Genomic DNA, 20,869 nt, shown 5'->3' with positions numbered 1-20,869 from the left:
GTTCATGCTGAACAAGACCATGTGCCTTCAACGATGGACTTCCTCTTTGTTTATTATGTTCCGTGTTTAACTTGATAATAGTGTACGACATTCAATTTCTCTAAGCTGTTTTTCGATCTCAATAATTTCTTGCGTTTTGTCCACTCCTCAAGTTCGTTATTTAATGAGCCAGATGTGAAATGTTATAGTGAGTTTGCAACTGTTCTTACGAGTTTATTGTCTTCAACAGGCATTCGTATTCGTGTTACACTTTTCCGCAAATTAGCTCTCGCAACGCAGGACTTTATTCTCGTATTTTGATATATGGGGCTGTGAATGAGATCACGAGATTAAAGGCATAGGCCATTCCATTATTCCCTCCCCCCCCCTCTCCTCCACCAAGTATGAAGTGGTATCCGCGTACAGATTGGAGTACACATGTTTTACATAGCGTCTTTAGTTTTTTGTGTTCAAGAAGCGAGCAGTTCGCATGTTTATTGTTGTTAGTTCCTAAGTGTAGACGTGTCAAGAAAGAACATGAGACACTTTACCAGAATTGCAGCTGTGATGACTCGGACGAAGGTGTTGTGCCTTCCGGTTAGCCAGTCTCGCTGTCATTTTTAAAATACCAGCTGGCCCGTTTGCAGCAACATTTTCGAATAAGGAAATCCTTCTTATGGCTGTTAGAGAGAGCAGATGCAATGTCAAGTGTAATGGCGTGTTTGAGGGATTATTTTTGTTCAGTTGTGCTTATTATGATGTATTGTGCAGAATTATACATTCAAACAGTGTACATGACTGTATACTGTACAAACTGATTAGCCAAAACGATACGACCACCCACTTAAAAGCGTGTAGGTCTGTCTCTGGAAATCAATTCAGCAGTGATTCTACGTGCCACGGTTTCGACAAGTACTTAAAAGCTTTACAGAGGTTTGTGGCACCAGATGCCTACGCTCAGGTCGCACATTTCCCGTAATTTACGGGCGGTTGGTTTGTGGGCGCGGAGCTGGCACCCGATAGCGTGACGGTTGGGTTTCATAAAATTCAGATAAGCCGAATCTGCTGCCCAAGACATTAACGTGAGTTCACTACCATGCTCCTCAAACCATTGCAGCACGATTCTGGCCTCGTGACATTGACAGTTATCGTCCTGGAAGATTCCATCGCTGTTGAGGAACACATCAAGCATAAGCGGTTACAAGTGGTCCCTAAAAATGTTCACATAGTCTGCAACTGTCACGATGCCTTCTAATACCGCCATAGGTCCCATGGAGGCCCAGGTGAATGTCCCCCATAACATAATACTGCTCCCACCGGCCTGTGTCCCTGGCCTGGTGTAAAAATAAACTAGATTCATCTAAACAGGCGATACGATTCCGTTCATCCGCGGTCCCATCTCGATGATCCCTTGCCCACTATAATCATAACTGACGATGTTGTTGGGCCAACATGGGAGCACGTATGGATCCTCCACTGTGGAACATCGTTTTCAACACCGTACCCTGAAAAGTGTGCTCCAAAACACTTGTTCCTGCATTAGCACTGTGTCGCGTGGTCAGGTCTTTTAGGGACCGGGCAAGCCTCTGGTCCCTATGTTCTGTGATGAGGGACGGATATCCAACTTCTTGTCGGCTACTCGTAATTTCTGTGTTCTTCGACCACTTTCTATATATACTCCCAACAGTAGCACGCGAACAGTCGATATTCTTCGTGGTTCCCGAGATGTTCGCTCCTAGACGCTGGGCCACAGTAACCTGGCTTTCGACAAAGTCGCTTAAGCCGGCGGATTTCCGCAACTGCACCACTTATCGTCGCAAGAATGACGCCCCATTCGTGTCCGCTCCGCTTATATACACTATGTGATCCAAAGTATCCAAACGCCCTCAAAAACATTCGTGTTTCGTATTAGGTGCAGTGTGCTACCGCTTACTGCCAGGTGCCGGCCGGAGTGGCCGTGCGGTTCTAGGCGCTATAGTCTGGAGCCCAGCGACCGCTACGGTCGCAGGTTCGAATCCTGCCTCGGATGTGTGTGATGTCCTTAGGTTAGTTAGGTTTAAGTAGTTCTAAGTTCTAGGGGACTGATGACCTCAGAAGATATGTCCCATACTGCTCAGAGCCATTTGAACCATTACTGCCAGGTACTCCATATCAGCAACCTCAGTAGTCAATATATATCGAGAGAGAGCAGAATGGAGCGCTCCTCGGAATTCACGGACTTTAAAAGTGGTCATGTGATTAGGTGTCACTTGTCTCATAAGTCTGTACACGAGATTTTCACACTCCTAAACATCCCTAGGTCCATAGTGTCCGATGTGATAGTGAAGTGGAGACGTGAACAGACACGTACATCACAAACGCGTACAGACCGACGTCGTCTGTTGACTGACTGAGACCGCCGACACTTGAAGAGTGTCGTAAAGTGTAATAGGCAGACATCTATCCAGACCATCACACAGGAATACCAAACTGCATCAGGATCCACTGCAAGTACTACTACAGTTAGGGGGAGAGTTGAGAAAACTTGGATTTCCTAGTCGAGCGGCTGCTCATAAGCCACGGATCACGCCTGTAAATGCCAAACGACGCCTTGCTTCGTGTAAGGTGCGTAAACAGTGGAAAAACGTTGTGTGGACTGACGAATCACGTTACACAATGTGGCGATCCGATTGCAGGGTGTGGGTATGGAGAATGTCCGCTGAACGTCATATGACAGCGTGTGTAGTGCCAACAGTAAAATTCGGAGGCGGTGCTTGCACCCCTTTCACAGCAGAGGCCTACATTAACGTTTTAAGCAGATCACCGCTTCGTACTGTTGAAGAGCAATTCGGGGATGGCGATTGCATCTTCCAATACGATCGAACCTGTGGACGGCCTGTGACAGAATGGTTACACGACGATAACGTCCCTGTAGTGGACTAGGCCTCCACAGAGTCCTGACCTGAAGACTGTAGAATATGTCTGGGATGTTTTGGAAAGCCGATTCCTGCCAGGCCTCACCGACCGACATAGATGCCTCTCGTGAGTGCAACACTCCGTGAAGAATGGGCTGCCGTTCCCCAAGAAACCTTCCAGAACCTGATTGAACGTATGCCTGCGAGAGTGGAAGCTGTCATCAAGGCTAAGGGTCGACCTACACCATATTGAATTGCAGCATTACTGATGGAGGGCGCCACGAACTTGTCAGTCATTTTCAGCCAAGTGTCCGGATACTTTAGATCACGTAGTGTACTTCTCTTACCGCGTCACGTGCCCTCAGTGGCACCCGGCAGCATATAACCTCGCGGTAGGCAGTGGTCATAATGTTTTGGCTCATCCGTCTATTAACGTCTTGCAACACATATCTGCAGCCCGTGTGAACTGTTGAAAAGGTGCATATTCAGCTTATAGCTGTAGAAGTTTTTATTATACTGTTGCAGTTTCGGCGTTACCCTATTGTCAGACATAAGTAATAAGACGCCATGTCACGCCAAGTTATTTGTAGCGATACCGTGTAGGGTCGTGCTCCACTTTGCAGCAATGGAGGCACCAGCTGTGCCCACTCATATTACTTATAACTTACACGGCATTAATTGCGTTTGACAAAAGCATAATGTAGAAACTGCAGTAACACAATAAAAATTTCTACAACCCTAAGTGGAAAATGGCGTACAATGAATACTGTAAATACTTCGAGTTCTGCAATATCGTAAGCTGCGTACTACATCCTACACACCCCACTTTTAATTTTTTGGTTTCCTTTGTCAAAAACGACATTGCTGTATAGGACTTATCGTTCAGCGATTATAACACTGATGTAACGGGTTCAGGAAACTGTCGGACTAGGGTTCGAACTGGCTGCGCTCAGGGTTTTTTCTATGGAGACTGATAAGACTGCAAAAAACATAGTAAATTATTGATAATTATCAAAGGAAGTTATACCCTGCCGATAACGCTGTAAAAATTTTGCACCGACGCATCAGCTGCTCCTCCGCCCTCTTACCTGCCCAGTGGAAGTCCCAGTTGCGGTTTGGGTCGGCACCCACGCACAGATTGTACGGCTTACGCGTCTTGCGCCACATTCGGTTCTGAAAAAGAAATAAACAACGAGAAGAAATTAATACCATTGTATTACATACGTACACTGGGCATAAATTACATACATACATTAGCCATTCAAGAACCCAGCAAGTTGTGACCAACATCACTGTCAGACTCCATCATGTTCTACCCTATAACGTCGTGTTCCCATTGCCCACTGTTCACTTCAGAGTTTACCATGGGAATGCATGCATTAGGCCGCGCCGTACTCGTGTGCGTTAGGCCGTGGCGTACAATCCGACTAGCGGCCGGTGTTGTTTATGGGACAAAGCATTCGTGCGTACGACTAGTGTTGGACCCACGGGAAATATGGGCCCTGCGACGGACATGTGACATCAAACTAGTCGCCTTGCCCGACATACTTCGCGAACACTCTTCTACATCAAAGGCCAGGCAAGAAATCAGGATGTCAGGGATAAGATACCCAATAAAGTCTTAACGTTGTCATTAGTGATCGAGAGTGGGAGCGTATTTAACCGCGCATCTACCAAGTGGTAAAGTGGTCTCAGATAACAACTTGCTCGCCGCTGGATAAGGTCGCCCACACATCCGTATATCTCGTTGGCCCCAGGTGAGTGTAGATTACGTAACAGGCAAATTCTGTGCATTGAGCTATACGATATGAATCGAACGTAGGCTTTTACGCAAGACATAGGCACTTAACAACATGTATGGTGAATGGTGAAACACTTACCACTCTTCTGCAATATTATATACAACTGTTTAACAATAAACGGCCAGCATACTTAAATCATCAGCGAAGATATAATTCGCTGTTGCTGTTCATTGAGAATATCTATACAGAACAATGAATGTGAGAGATTAAAATATGGCACAAACAGTCAAAACGTTTTTATTGTGGGACCAAATTCAAATAACAAAAGTAAAAAAACACTTACTTGACATGTTACATGCATAAAAAATTATTACTATTAAGAAATCATCAGAATCCGTTTTATCAGAAATTACAGCTAGAGATAACAGAAACAAGACTTAAGAACAGAATGGAGTTTCTGAGAAGGACTTGTATAGGAAGCCACTGATCAAGCATTTAAGTAGGAGGGATTGCAGTAAATCATTTACGTTGAAAGTAAGGTGAATTTAACTTTTAATATGCTGTTCCATGTTAAAGTAAAACGTAGCTGTTCAGTTCAAATAAATGTATGTGCCTTACGTAAACAAAAGCATTTGCTGTGGTCAAACAGCTCCTCTGCAGTGCTTGTTTTGTCTAGTATGATCATACAAAAGTAACTCAAGGATTCTCTGGAGTTGTACAATAAAAGGCTAGGAGAAAATGTTGTATCTTCGAAGACTGTTTAGACTTTCATCCTGCAATACAAGTTCAACAAATTTTCTTGTCCCATTTTCCAACAATAGCATTCACGCATTGTTATTTGGGCAACAGAATAACTGACGATGTATCACGTTTCGGCACCTACTTCGATGTATCTGCACTCGGTAGCTGCCTAAACAAGCTGGTTTACCATCTGAAAACTTATGTAACATAATTCTATGGCCAAGTAAATGAGAGATCAAACAATTTATTCATAGTTTCAAAGGAAAATTCTTCCTACTTTCATTTTTTTCAGTCATTTCCGACAGATGATGAGAAGATTTCAAACAGTTTAGACGTTTCTGACAGGTAAGGGAAACAGATATTTTCGACAAAAGAAGATAAATGTTACGTTTTCTGGTAGTCTTTACACAAACGTCTGTTACAAATCCTTACTGATAGTGTCAATAACAGTAAATTAAGTGTTCTTGAAGTTTATTGCTGGTACACAAAGTATCAACAATCTTTCCACAACATACAGTGGCAATAATTGTACATATACTCAAATTGTTTTACTCACATTCTAACATACTGCTCAAAAGCTGCAGGTGAGTCTACATGGTACTGCCTTTTCAACATTATATTGCAGCATAAGGGTTCCTCAGGCTGATAGACACAAATGAACTCAAATACGAGACGCAATGCATACTTTTCTATAAATGAAACGTGGTATCGCAGGAATGACAAATGTGATCGAATGAAGCGATCGATGAAATGCCAACATTTGTGAAAGCAAATCTGGGACTCACCCACCGAAATGAACTCAAAGCTAATACTTAACGTAGACTGGCTGAAATGGCGCAAGAGTGCGCCTTATAAAGCATCGCTCTGGAATATTAAGCACTTTCGATTATTAAGTTATAGTGTGAAAATCACGTAGGTTAAAATGATCATTTCTAACTGGTAGTTGAAACCGTGGCGGATTTCCGCTATTCTCTTACTTGAGTAAATGGCGTGATCTGTGCATCTTTCCAGTCTTTCTGCTGGATATGACTGCTCAGTATGGAGCTGTTATATCAACACACTCAGAAGGGAAGATAACTGGTATACAATCTGGTCTGGAATACTTGCCTTTATTTTATGATTCAAGATGCTTCGCTGAACTAAGAGGGTCACTTGTAACTTATGCTGGGAGCTGTTCCTAATTCGAATTCTGGAATATTTACTTCGTTTTCTTCGGTGAATGAACTTCGGAGAACTGTGTTTAGTAACTCTCCTTTACTGGTACTGTTATCAGTAACATCACCATTGAAATCACCCAGTGAAGGTATTGATTGTATCTTGGAGATGGTGTCCTTACATACGATAGAAACCTTTTCGATATTCAGCAATTTCGAAACAAAGTTTACCTGAGGAGTAACATCACCATTGAAATCACCCAGTGAAGGTATTGATTGTGTCTTGGCGATGGTGTCCTTTACATATGATAGAAACCTTTTCGATTTTCAGCAGATTTCGAAACAAAATTTCCCTGAGGATACTATTAAAAGCATTTGGCATTCAAGTCCGAGCTAAATTTCGAGCTTCTGTAAAACGTCGCCCAACTTCGAGATTTTGGGTTCTTTTGGATGCTTTTTCGGCTTCTGCAACAGTATTCCGAACTTATAACGATCCTACGCCCTCTTATTTATTCGTAAATATAGTGTTCTCGTATCGCCTTTTATTGCAAGTGTCCGGTCATGCCTCTTAAACAGCATGGCCTTGCTACAACCTTTGCTTGTTTTTCGTAACATCTAACTTTGGACTCGCGAATAAAAGTAATATTAACATTCTGAACACTATTTTAGATTATACTGAACTCTCTTACTCACGTTTGTATCATTCTGTATATTAAATACGCTATCGTGAATCTTCTACAAAGTCTAGCAGAGAACCTAGGTGGGCGTAGAATCCAGAAACAAAGTATACACTTAACTTCTTACCGAAAATTATCTTTCTTATAATTAATGTTTTCCACTAAAGCACAGTGTCAGCATTTACCACTGGGTCAGGAACAATACTAAATCTCCTCGAGAATTTCTCTTTTGAAAATCAGTAATTCTGCTTCGTAATACCAGTTTCTGTATCCTGAAGGGACGAATTTGGAATGTAAGTCTGTTCATTAAACTCAGAGTTTTTAACGAATTTATATTCTAATAAATGGAATTATTGTTTTCCGTAACAGAACTAAAAAGATCTTAAAGGATTCCTTTTTTAATTACTTTTATATCGACTTTGCAAACCAAAAATTGAATTGGTAATTGTTTCCAGACTGAAGCTACTTTAATCTTTATATTTTTGCTACATGGAGTTAAAGAAACAGGAATTTAATCAGATGCCAGTGATCAATCCAAGTTGTGCGTCCCCATGTTCTTACTGTAATAAATCGTATAAAAATTTCATTCACTGTTGTTACTTTTCCACAGAGTAAATAGTACTTTTACGATAGGATTTAAGTAAAGTGATGACACGTACCGTACTTCAAATAAGATTGTGAGACTTTTTAAATTAACTGTCAATATATTGAACCAAAGACACCTTTTATAATAGATTACGTTAACAGAAGCCTGGCTTCCTGCGTATGAATAATGAAATAAACTGTCTGTAGTCTGCCTTGTCAGATGTAGGAGACTTGAAAATGTCGAACATAAATACTTACAGCGATTCTTCACGTTCCTTATTAATTAGACCAAAGTCTCCGTAATGTCTACATTTGAAAAAATTTTTGAAGTAAGATTGTGCGATTCTTGCAACACCATATTCTGGCCTGAAAATGTCTTGTATACACTGCAACGATTTACGGGAGACGACTTATTATTGCAGAAGTGCTAATTAGCAACTCCTTCCAGAAATTGTAACAAAGTTAGGCAAAATATTTAATATGTTGAACAGCGCACCAATACGTGACCTCACTCAACCACTGATAGCTAGCTACTTCTTACATTTCAGTTTGTTTGTGATATACTTTGTTCCACGCAGAAAGCTTTCACAGAATGGAAACGGAAAGACACAACTGGCAACCCTGTGTAGACGCTATCCTCTGAATTAGTTTACTGCAAATTTCTCCCTCGGAGAAAGGAAAAAACTTGGCCGTCCCCATGCCTAAGGGGCATCCTTATTTCTTCCGAAGAAAACTGCTCTTTTCGTATCAGTAAAATATAGCATGCTGCGGAAGAACTGACAATTTAGAAAACTGACTGTTTTGAACCATTACATAGATAATAACAAAACATATGTGCAGTGACTAATTACAATTTACTTTTAAAATGGTTCGAAAACATCTCACCCTCATAATCGTCTTTAAATATGCAGTCCATGTCAGACATGGACAATACGCTGCCTGAATGTAAAAGTAACACTGTTCTGTTAAAACGTGTTTTGTGTACCATAACCCTCAACTCACGTCGATTGTTTTTCTGTGACTGTAAGCCACATCTGTTCTACGCTTCCATTGTTACTTTGAAAGAATTGGAAAGTGTCACTTAGAAAGGTGTCAAGCGAATTTTTATCTGCTTTTCCAAAAAGATATATTTTGCCTTTGTCTTTGGCGGATTTTGACGTTACAGTACCCAGTCTCGCTATAGCGACCTAGTGGTCACTAATCCATGCGTCGTTCAATAAGCTCCCTGTCTGCTCATGATTGTTTGTTGTTAAGTGTTCAAGTACGTTTTCGTAATCATTTTTACTTCGGGTGGGCTCCCGAAATTATTGCTCAAATAATTTTAGTAGTAAGCACTTGTAGAATTTAGGAAGATATTTTATGCCACCACCAACTTTAAACACGAATTTTCGCCGGTATTTCGAGGGTGGATTAAAGTCACAACTAATACCTGTATAGTTGTATGTATGTGGTACCTATCTGAAATGAAATTAAAATTTTCACCGAACTTTTCATCAACTGAATTAGGAAGATGATAAAGGAAACCAGTTATTAATTTGTTGCAGTTTTCACCCATACGTATTTTTGGGTTTTGTGACAACTTGTAAATTTTATTTTATTTTGATGTACACTATGTTTAGAGAGTGGTATTTAGCAAATTTGAACTGAATACTTTCCATGTAATTTAATGAAAATCGTAACAAAATGTTCTCAGTATTTTGAGGCTGAAAGTTAGTAACATTAAAGATATTTTTATACACGCACACATATTTAAAGGTCGTATATCAAAAACTGCAAATGTAAAGGTTTTTTTTATGCGCGTAGAACATTTCAAAGAACTTCAATACATAACCTACTTCAAAAATGAGTTTTCCTTGGTAATATTAGTTGGATTTCAGCTGTAGAGAGATACCATCTAAATCTATCTAAATAAAAAAAACAGTGGTTACTATATTCACTAACGCAGAAGTAGTTCATAATCCGGTTTAGAAAATCAAGGACATTAAGATATGCAGAAAGATACTCGACGAAGGTTGAAAAATAGACGGACCTGTGACTGACCAACTTAACCAGCCGTTGACTATCGCTAAAAAGACGTGAGAAACACTTCTCTTATCATACCTCAGTAAACAGTCTGTGTTTAGAGCTTGGTGATGGAACACGGAAAGAAGATTTTCTTTCCAAGAGATGTGGGTGAGACAATGTGTGGGGAAAACGTGCATCACTTTATACAAGTTTTCGCTCGTTAATGACTTATGTTTGCGAATGTGCAAACAGTCGGTTTAAGGGCAAGAAGTTGAGAAACGTAGCAAAACTGAGCTATGTGAGTTTTGTTCATCAACAGTGCTGTTAAGAAATATATCATGGACGTGCTTCACTATCTACGACTCCAGTGATTCAAAACTAGGGAGTGATCGGGAACTGATTCAGAATTCTGGCAGGATCGGAAAAGTCTTTTTCCATCTACTCATAGAATTGCACCTGTACTTGAGAACAACAACGAGTGTACATGGTTTTATCTCTCGACAGTGCTTATGAGGAATCTTGTATAGTAATGATATATCAATGCATTTTCGTATTTCATTCGAGAAAAAGACTGATGCCAAAGTTTTGAGTGGTGTCGGTGCGGAACGTCAGACACTTAAGTTAAGAATACTACAGAGGCGAAACAGACAGGTGAACAATGTAAGTCTAGCTATTTCAGCATCTCCTTCAGCTGGTGGACACAACAGTATCTCTAGTTAGGTATCGTACACCGAGACGAAAAAAGTCGTGCAATACCTCCTAATATCGTGTCGGACTTCCTTTTGCCGGGCGTAGTTCTGTAACTTGACGTGGCATGAACTGAACAAGCGTTGGAAGTCCTCTGCAGAAATAATGAGCCACGCTGCCTCTATAGCTGTCCATAACTGCGACAGTGTTACCGATGGATGATTTTGTCCACGATCTAACCGAGAAAGTTATGTTGAAGAAAGAAACAAAGCCAAACAGATAATTGCAGCATCCAAGAAGAAATCATGGGAAGACTTTGGAAACAGGTTGGAGACTATGGGTCAAGCTGCTGGAAAACCATTCTGGAGTGTAATTAGTAGTATTCGAAAGGGAGGTAAGAAGGAAATGACAAGTATTTTGGACAGCTCAGGAAAACTGCTGGTGAAACCTGTGGATGCCTTGGGGAGATGGAGGGAATATTTTGAAGAGTTGCTCAATGTAGGTGAAAATGCGATCAGTAATGTTTCAGATTTCGAGGTAGAATGGGATAGGAATGATGATGGAAATAGGATCACATTTGAGGAAGTGGAAAAAATGGCCAATAGATTGCAGTGCAATAAAGCGGCTGGGGTGGATGAAATTAAGTCGGAACTCATCAAATACAGTGGAATGTCAGGTCTTAAATGGCTACACAGGATAATTGAAATGGCCTGGGAGTCGGGACAGGTTCCATCAGACTGGACAAAAGCAGTAATCACACCAATCTTTAAACATGGAAACAGAAAAGATTGTAACAACTACAGAGGTATCTCTTTAATCAGCGTTGTGGGTAAAATCTTCTCAGGTATTGTTGAAAGGAAAGTGCGAGTATTAGTTGAGGACCAATTGGATGAAAATCAGTGTGGGTTTAGGCCTCTTAGAGGCTGTCAGGACCAGATCTTTAGCTTACGGCAAATAATGGAGAAGTGTTATGAGTGGAACAGGGAATTGTACCTATGCTTTATAGATCTAGAAAAGGCATATGACCGGGTTCCTAGGAGGAAGTTATTGTCTGTTCTACAAGATTATGGAATAGGAGGCAAACTTTTGCAAGCAATTAAAGGTCTTTACATGGATAGTCAGGCAGCAGTTAGAGTTGACGGTAAATTGAGTTCATGGTTCAGAGTAGTTTCAGGGGTAAGACAAGGCTGCAACCTGTCTCCACTGTTGTTCATATTATTTATGGATCATATGTTGAAAACAATAGACTGGCTGGGTGAGATTAAGATATGTGAACACAAAATAAGCAGTCTTGCATATGCAGATGACTTAGTTGTGATGGCAGATTCGATTGAAAGTTTGCAAAGTAATATTTCAGAGCTAGATCAGAAATGTAAGGACTATGGTATGAATATTAGCATCTCCAAAACGAAAGTAATGTCAGTGGGAAAGAAATATAAACGGATTGAGTGCCAAATAAGAGGAACAAAGTTAGAACAGGTGGACGGTTTCAAGTACTTAGGATGCATATTCTCACAGAATGGCAACATAGTGAAGGAAGTGGAAGCGAGGTGTAGCAAAGCTAATGCAGTGAGCGCTCAGCTACGATCTACTCTCTTCTGCAAGAAGGAAGTCAGTACCAAGACTAAGTTATCTGTGCACCGTTCAATCTTTCGACCAACTTTGTTCTATGGGAGCGAAAGCTGGGTGGATTCAGGTTACCTTATCAACAAGGTTGAGGCTACGGATATGAAAGTAGCTAGGATGATTGCAGGTACTAGTAGATGGGAACAATGGCAGGAGGGTGTCCACAATGAGGAAATCAAAGAAAAACTGGGAATGAACTCTATAGATGTAGCAGTCAGGGCGAACAGGCTTAGATGGTGGGGTCATGTTAGACGCATGGGAGAAGCAAGGTTACCCAAGAGACTCATGGATTCAGGAGTAGAGGGTAAGAGGAGTCGGGGCAGACCGAGGAGAAGGTACCTGGATTCGGTTAAGAATGATTTTGAAGTAATAGGTTTAACATCAGAAGAGGCACCAATGTTAGCACTGAACAGGGGATCATGGAGGAACTGTATAAGGGGGCTATGCTCCAGACTGAACGCTGAAAGGCATAATCAGTCTTAAATGATGATGCTGATGCTGATGCTCTAACCTCTCGATTATGTCCCATAATCTGGCGATCTGGGTGACCAAATCTTTCGCGAGAATTGTCCAGAATGTTCTTCAAACCAATTGCCAACAGTTGTGCCCCAGTGACATGGAGCTTTGTCATCCACGAGAATTCCATCGTTTTTTGAGAACATGAAGTCCATGAATGGCAACAAATAGTCTGTAAGAGGCCGAACATAACCATTTCCAATAAATGATCGGTTCAGTTGGACTATAGGACCCAGTCCATTCTGTGTAAACACAACCAACATCGTTATGGAGCCACCATCAGCTTGCACAATGCCTTTTCAACAACGTGGTTGTGTGGCTTCGTGGCCTCAATACTACACTCTGATCGTACTATCAGAACTTACCATCTGAAATCGGGACTCATCTGAGCAGGCCACGGTTTTCCAATTGTCTAGGGTCAAATCGATTCGGTCACGAGCCCAAGGGAGGCATTGCAGGCGATGTCGTGCTGTTAGCAAAGGCACTTGGGTCAGTACCCTGCTGCCATAGCCCACTAACGCCAGGTTACGCCACTCTGTCCTAACGGGTACGTTCGTCGTACGATCAACACTGGCTTCCGCGGTTATTTCACGAAGTGTTGGTTGTTTGATAACACTGATAGCTCTACGCAAATGTCACCGCTCTCGGTCGTTAAGTGAAGATCGTCGGCCACTGCATTGTCCGTAGTGAGAGGAAATGCCTGAAATTTGGTATTGTCGGCACACTTTTGACACTGTGAATCTCTGAATACTGAAGTCTCTAACGATTATCGAAAATATTCTATGCAACTAGCTCCAACTACCATTTCGGGTTCAGATTCCATTAATACCCTTCGTGCGGCCATAATCACATCGGAAAACTTTTGACATGAATCATCTGAGTACAAATAACATCATCGCCATCGCCATACATTATACTACTGCCACCTGCATGTGTGCCTATCGCTATCCCATGACTTTTGTCACCACAGAGTATGATAAAAGTTGCCTTGCGTTGTCGAGTTGTAATGTTGGGGAGCTCGATTAGCTGAAGCGTACGCACCTATGAAATGGTAAGGTTGACGGAACACATTCTGAGACATCGAGAAATAACGTATTTGCAAGGAGACTTGTGAAACTCTGGGGCTGAGAGAGCATATCCTGAGGAATCAAGAAATAACTAATCCGCATGTAGAGTATAGTGTAAGGGTTAAAAACAGCAGTGTGACACCACAGCTCGACTACAGTAGGAAGTTCAACTGGATCTAGGTTACAATAGTTATGAAGAGAAGATGAAGCCTTGACAGACTGGATTACACTAGCGTGCAAGGCACAACAGCAATATGATGCATATGCTGTCATGTATTCGATAGCACCTGCGAGTAACGAAGTTGACAACAGAATCGCAGGTTTCTGTCATACCCCCACATCAGCCGTGCCCACCCACTGCGTCTAACCTACTGCGGCTGCGTTTGACTAGAGACCTCTGCCGCCGCAGTATGAGACAGCCGGTGGCAGCCAGACAACCCACTCATACTTGGAGCCTCTTCGCTACGTGACGCTACGCAGACGCCGCCTAGTCGTGACTACGACAGTATCATTCTTGCCTTGGTTCAGAGAGCCTCATTCTTGTTAACACTGAGAGCAGGACCGTATTTCTTGTTGCATTATTTGTAGCGAGAAATAAAAGTTAAGTAAATCTTCTGTTTACTGTGTTAACTTGTTCGTCAATCGTTTGTACTTCTTTCCAGCTTTCCTACGACGACTCTGCGCAGCACCCTGTAACCCACGTCTCCTAACCATTGTATACGAAGTCGTACACAACGGTGCGGTCTACGAATCTCAAGAATTTTTTGGGAAAACAGTTTTGGCCACATTTATCAGGCAGCCACTTACGTCCGTCCAGGTGTACTCGTATCCGTCGGGGTTGGTGCTGGGGAAGATGTAGAAGTCGAAGCTCTCAACGATGCTCCTCACGCTGGCGTCGGTCGAGGTGAGGATCTCGTTGATGAACCACGTCACGCTGGCAGCGCTGATCCACTCCCTCGCGTGGATGCCTGCAAACAGCGCGTTTTTCAGACTCTCAACGACATTCTAATGAAATTATTATAGAAAGGGCAGCTCTTTAGCTCTTTTATGCATGATGTATAAATAATAACATCGACAACACTTAGTATACTGCACGACGCGCAATGCAGGGTTGTGATGCCGTGGGGCGTCGAAGTTTGAGAACGATGGCGTCAAAGATTCTTCAATTGTTTTCGGTAAACTTTTGGCTAACAAATAATTTGGCTTGTGTGTAAAATTGAGGAATAACACTGCCTGTGGAATATTTAGTGTGTTGAGCTGGAGGATGAACTGATCATTTTAATTATGAAACTTTGCTCCGGAAGTGAGGAGGAATGTTATTTGTTAGGGGTAATTCTCTTTACGCTGATAGTTAAGGCGTTGCGAAGTAAATCATGATACCAAACACAACCCGAAGTTGTTTGGTCATGTCCCTTCTCCAGCGTACGACAGTATCTTAACTATGCATTTCCGGACAGTAGTTCTTTCTTGAAAAATAAACAACATGTGGTCCCTCGCTACATACTAAGCTTTGTCGGTGATTTAGTGACACTTTGTAGAGAGAATGAATCGCTCAACTTCTGCACCTCAACTTTTGAGTCCTAAAAGACGTCTTTGATGTCTTTTTATTTATACAGAGACTAGAGACTCATAAGTAATGACTAATACGTCCTCAAATCATCCTTAATAATCAGACTTTTCGTTTAATATAACTGTGGTATTTTTTTCGACGAGATCTGTATGAGACGATTTCAGTCATATAACGCTTCTGTAGAACCGAAAACAAATTATGAAATAAAATCATATTGTGCTTTCGTAGTATTGTTCGGCGGTGCGAATGAAAATGTACGCCACTCTCGGCGGAAACATGTGCCGCCGGGTTGTGGCCTCAAGTCATACGTAAAAGTTAATATTTATAACGGTTCTAGGACACTTCAGTCAACTCATCCAAAGGTAACATTCAACTGATAAATTGCACTATATCCGCAGCGTTTCTACTGGACATTAATATGTGGTGTGTCCATATTCTGCCCTTATGACGGTTTAAAAGCCAGGGACACTTTTAATCAGGTGTCTGAATGTCCGCGGAGGAATGGCAACCCGTTCTTCCTCATGAGGAGAAACCAGGAAAGGTCAGGTTGTTGGGCATTGAAGTCTGAAGTGAAGTCGACTTCCCAATTCATCTCAGAGTTCCAGCAGAGACTCTGGGCAGGCCAGTTCATTTCAGGAGAGTTACCGTCCACAAATCATTTCCTCACAGATGCTGCTTTATGACAGGGTGTACTGCCATCTTAACACAAACAGTCATCGTTTCCGAACTGCTCCTTCACTCTACGCAGTGCACAGTGTTGTAAAACGTTTTCATATCCTTCCGTACTGCCGGCCGCTGTGACCGAGCGGTTCTAGGTGCTTCAGTCTGGAACCACGCGACCGCTACGATCGCAGGTTCGAATTCTGCCTCGGGCATGGATGTGTGTGGTGTCCTTAGGTTATTTAGGTTTAAGTAGTTCTAAGTTGTAGGGGACTGATGACCTCAGAAGTTAAGTCCCATAGTGCTCAGAGCCATTTAAACCATTTTTTTAACCTTCCGTACTGAGTGTTTTTCTTAAGTGCATCAAAGGCACCACACCCTAACCATGAAAAACACAACGTGCCCTAACACTACCTCCACCACACTGCACTGCTGGCAATACACACGACGGCAGATAACGTTCTTCACGCGTTCGTCAAACCAAAGCGTTTCACCCGATTGCCACAGAGTACAGTGTAATGCATCACTCCGGATCACTCGTCTCCCATCGTCCACTGCCCAGTGGCGTCGCTTCGTCGCTCTTTGCAGCACCTCAAGCGTCGCCTGCCACTGGCTACAGAAATGTGCCACTTATAAGGATTTTCTTGACCATTCAGTCAATGTGTTCACTAGACTGTTGGTAGCACTTTGCAACTCATGAGTGGTTCCTTGTGCTGACATGATGCGATTTTCTTTAACCGTCCTCTCTCGTGCTCGATGGCTCCCGTCCGTCTGCACATCAGGTTTGTCAATTCTTTGTCTAGCTCTGTTCGTGCCTACGCATTTCGTCTTCACAATCACATCACGAACAGTCGATACCGGCAGCTTTAGAGGGGTAGAAATGTCCTGATGGATTTCTTAGTCAGATGACATGCAAAGACTAGTCCACCATCGAAGTCAGGTAGCTGTCCTGACTGTGACTGCTTCTCTGCTGACATCAGAATACTTCCCGCCTCATTTTATACGAAAGGCTCCGCATGTAGTGACATCTAGTGAACAATTCCGAATTGTATAGGAGGTCCATCTGCTTCTGATCAATTAGTCCATCTCTTGGGTCGACGGCACAGGATTCCATCCAGAGTTCATGGAGAGTAGAGACTCAGCAAAGCATATTAACAGAAAAACGGTAACGGGATCTTGTTTAACGCAAATGATAGGAAAATTGATTAAGCACTGATGATCGACTGACAAATACTGAATGCAAGAACGGTGATGGCTCAATTGTTTACTCACCTCCCTCGATGACGACTGCGGGGTTGCCGGTGCCGTAGGAAATTTTGACTCCGCGGATTTCGCGGCCCTCATAGGTGCTGCCGCCCACAACTGTAGTCACTACGCCGGAGTAGGAGTCGGCCAGCGAGTCAAGCCACTCGTTTATCTGCACAGAGGAGGATGCACGTTTATAGCAACACATGTGCTTGTGCTGATGAGAGGCATGCGATGTGGGGAAGCTGAAGAACGAGAAACTGGAAGCCAGTGAGGATGTGTGACATTAAACATAGAGTTAAAAGGACACAATTAGAATGTGTTAGACAGGAAAGGCAAAGTAAGAAGTATATGTATTATTATTTACAGAAGAAAACATCTAACGATAGAATACGTGCAAAGGCAGGAGTGCGCAGAGTCAGAGGTGGGAGTGTGCAGGACCTGTTGTAAGGTGGACATGTCTTCTTTTTATACGTTATCGATGTGCACGTCAGAGAGAGAGCAAGTTACTGTTAATCAGTCTTTGGTCTTGTTGTGGCACAGTCTTCGCCTTTGCGCAGTCTGCTTCTTTCTTAGTTGAAGTGTGGTAGGTTATCGACGTATTTAGCAGTGCTGTGTTGACTTGTGAATGAATCTGTTAGATGAACAGAGAATTATTGTCAACGCCAGAAAGGATGAATATGACGTACATATTGGAAGGCGAAAACACTATAAATTTTGAATAATGTTATTTTTTTAAAAAAAGAGAAGAAATCTGAGGTAAGACTGCAACACTCCGCAGCAAGTTTGTCGGAATGATTACTGTCAGCCAGTTAACTTTCTCAGAGCTGAGAGAAAGACCACCCCACTTCCCTGGGTCATGCACTAACATATCAACTGATTAAGCTGTTTGATTTTTAAATATTGTCTGTTAACATTGTACCCTTTTTAAATCGTTGTTCACTTTGTCAAGCATAATATTATCCAGACCAGTGTTAGGTTTACTCTGTCTTTTGGATACAAACTTCGTTCTAAAACCATTGTCTTTGGAACATCATTTCATAGGAATAGTTACTCTCCCCACCCTACTGTTCAAAGAAGTTTTTTCATTACCACTTTGCGCTATACACTGTAGTATGCAACACTCTGAATGTTTATATAAATGATATGACACAGTTTCAGTGTCTTTACTGGTCTCATACAGATATGAATTTATGTATATAGACTGAAGCGTTGAATGAAGATTTGTACCAAAGCCGAGAACTGAGGCAGGAGAGCCGGCTTCAGTTCTCGGCCTTGGTACAAATTTTCACTGTCCGCTTCAGGCTATACAAATAGAAGATTTTGAATATTGTTTGGAAATTTTATTTTAAATTGAAATATAGATTAGCTGCTGCCTGGTTGCTGTTTGCTTTCGAGAAGTCTGCAACAATTTTGTCAAGACGTGGGGTTAGTAAAAATTTTGGTTAGCGCCAGATAATTGTTTTACTTCAGTTGTGCATTTCATATAAAGAAGAGCTGTATTCAGACCAGTTCCAGTTCAATCCAAATTAGGTTCCTTTAGTCAAAGGTTAGCATATGAGTTTAAGTTCGATAACAGTTTGTGGGTACATAGTTTAAGTAATACATAGACTTTTTATAGAATGGAAGGTTAATTTGGGCTAGATTTCATACAGAACCACATAATGGGGAATTTACACTGTGGTCATGGATGCTAGGGTGCCAGGTAGCCAATAACAAGGTAAAGACAGCAGCGAATGAATTGGAGAACGGCGTAGTACTGTAGTACTGAACTCCATACAGTGATTACAATCGTTTAAACTGACAGGATTACGTAACTGTTATGCGAACACATAACTTGGTAAGCCTCTTTTCTCTCCTAGTGTTCACATGGTCCAGATTTCCTGAAGCTTCATAAGTAGCGAAATAAATTTCTCATGTGTTTAATACTAATATATCGAGTTTTGTTATCTCCCTTCTTCTTTATGGATGTATGGGAACAGAATCAGTTGATCGATGTTACGGAGAAGGTTTTGGAAGTAATTTCCTAATTATCTATAATATAAATGCACTGAGAGTCATCATTATCAGTTATTTCTATCACTAAGGGAAGTGATCTCACCAAGTATTGAGCTCAGATATGTCGGTAACTTCTTCGTTCGTGAGCAACGATCTTTGGCGATATGCAGCCAGTTGATCTCAATTATCTTCCGCAGGTCTTCGAACATCGGTCCGGTGGTTTTCTTCGTGGTCGGTCTCCGTCTCTTAGACTCTATTCCTGCACTCCCTTTGCCCGTTGGTCATCATATCTTCTGGTAACATGCCCTGCCCATTCCAATTTCACAGTGTCTGTCCTGTCCAGGATGTCTTTGTGTTCTGGGTGTATTATCCATAATTAGTACTTCTTATTGTATTTGCTTTACGTATTCAGCTTCATAAGAAACAGCAATTAACTTCTAATGTATCATATTTTTATTGTTCATCCCTTAACGCAAATGAAGCAATAGTAAAATATAGTAGTCATGTTTGTACGCCGATTCCACGTCATTGGCGCCTTCCCAAGCGTGAACCAGGTCACTGAAGCAGTTATGTGCAGGCCAACAAAATTTGGAAACAAAATGAAGAAGTGATTCAAAGTAAATGCATAGTTACAAGTAATTTTATGGAGATTACTAAAGTACAAGTCTGCTTAAAAGTCTCCAAAGAATTAAACTAAGCATTTCACGATAAATTTTTAAATCTTAAATTTCCTCTCTGTCGTTTACTTTGCGACTAGTATACCGAAAGTATCGACTCACCTCGTCCAATGTGTGGTAGTCGTCCCAACCAAAGGATGCCCTCGATTTCTTTGCCGGACGTTCATTGTCGATAAGCCTGCAATAATGGAGAAAACGTTACTCGAGATCAACTTATAATGACTAAAGAGGTGTATGATCGGTAAACCTAGCTGTAATTAAAATGTGATCCATTTTCCCAAATTAATTATTTCTAGAAAAATTGTGTCAACAATAGTCCAACTTGTTGATCGACCATTTCTGCGCGACTCTTGAAGTTCATGTGCGTGAAGTACACGTTTATCACCATCGAATTCTGGAAGCAGATCAGCGCTGGATGAACATTGCGAACATTAATGAAACATTTATTTTCCATCATTCCCGCTACAATCAGACGCTGCTGCCTTTTCCGGTTGACTGATCCATATTTTCGTTGGTCCGCTGTGGTTTACACGCGAAAACTAACTTCGGCAAATGATGGACTCCCACTCACAAGGTGTGATGAAACGGTACGATCTTACAGAATTTTATTTGTATATCTTTTTATAAAAATGCAGTAAATGAAGCAGGCAAAAAGGAATACAAACGTCTCAAAAATGATATCGACAGGAAGTGCAAAATGGCTAAGCAGGGATGGCTAGAGGACAAATGTAAGGAAGTAGAGGCTTATCTCACTAGGGGTAAGATAGATACTGCCTACAGGAAAATTAAAGAGACCTTTGGAGATAAGAGAACCACTTGTATGAATATCAAGAGGTCAGATGGAAACCCAGTTCTAAGCAAAGAAGGGAAAGCAGAAAGGTGGAAGGAGTATATAGAGGGTCTATACAAGGGCGATGTACTTGAGGACAATATTATGGAAATGGAAGAGAATGTAGATGAAGATGAAATGGGAGATACGATACTGCGTGAAGAGTTTGACAGAGCACTGAAAAACCTGAGTCGAAACAAGGCCCCAGGAGTAGACAA

The 20,869-nt window shown here is 41.8% G+C and overlaps 1 protein-coding gene across 1 annotated transcript in view; it reads right to left on the bottom strand.

Annotated features, from left to right (window-relative positions):
• LOC124789841 (zinc carboxypeptidase-like) overlaps positions 1-20,869 on the bottom strand; it is a 70,029-nt gene that overhangs the window by 11,567 nt on the left and 37,593 nt on the right. Inside the window, exons 4-7 of the mRNA XM_047257348.1 lie at positions 19,925-20,000; positions 17,175-17,319; positions 14,480-14,640; positions 3,962-4,046 (exon numbers count right to left, since the gene is read on the bottom strand). Of these exons, the coding sequence (XP_047113304.1) occupies positions 3,962-4,046; positions 14,480-14,640; positions 17,175-17,319; positions 19,925-20,000 (467 nt within the window). The remainder of the gene's footprint in view (positions 1-3,961; positions 4,047-14,479; positions 14,641-17,174; positions 17,320-19,924; positions 20,001-20,869) is intronic.

The sequence above is a fragment of the Schistocerca piceifrons genome, chromosome 3 (assembly GCF_021461385.2).
Source record: "Schistocerca piceifrons isolate TAMUIC-IGC-003096 chromosome 3, iqSchPice1.1, whole genome shotgun sequence".
NCBI classification, from domain to species: Eukaryota; Metazoa; Arthropoda; class Insecta; order Orthoptera; family Acrididae; genus Schistocerca; species Schistocerca piceifrons.
This window is presented reverse-complemented; position numbering and strand designations above follow the sequence as displayed.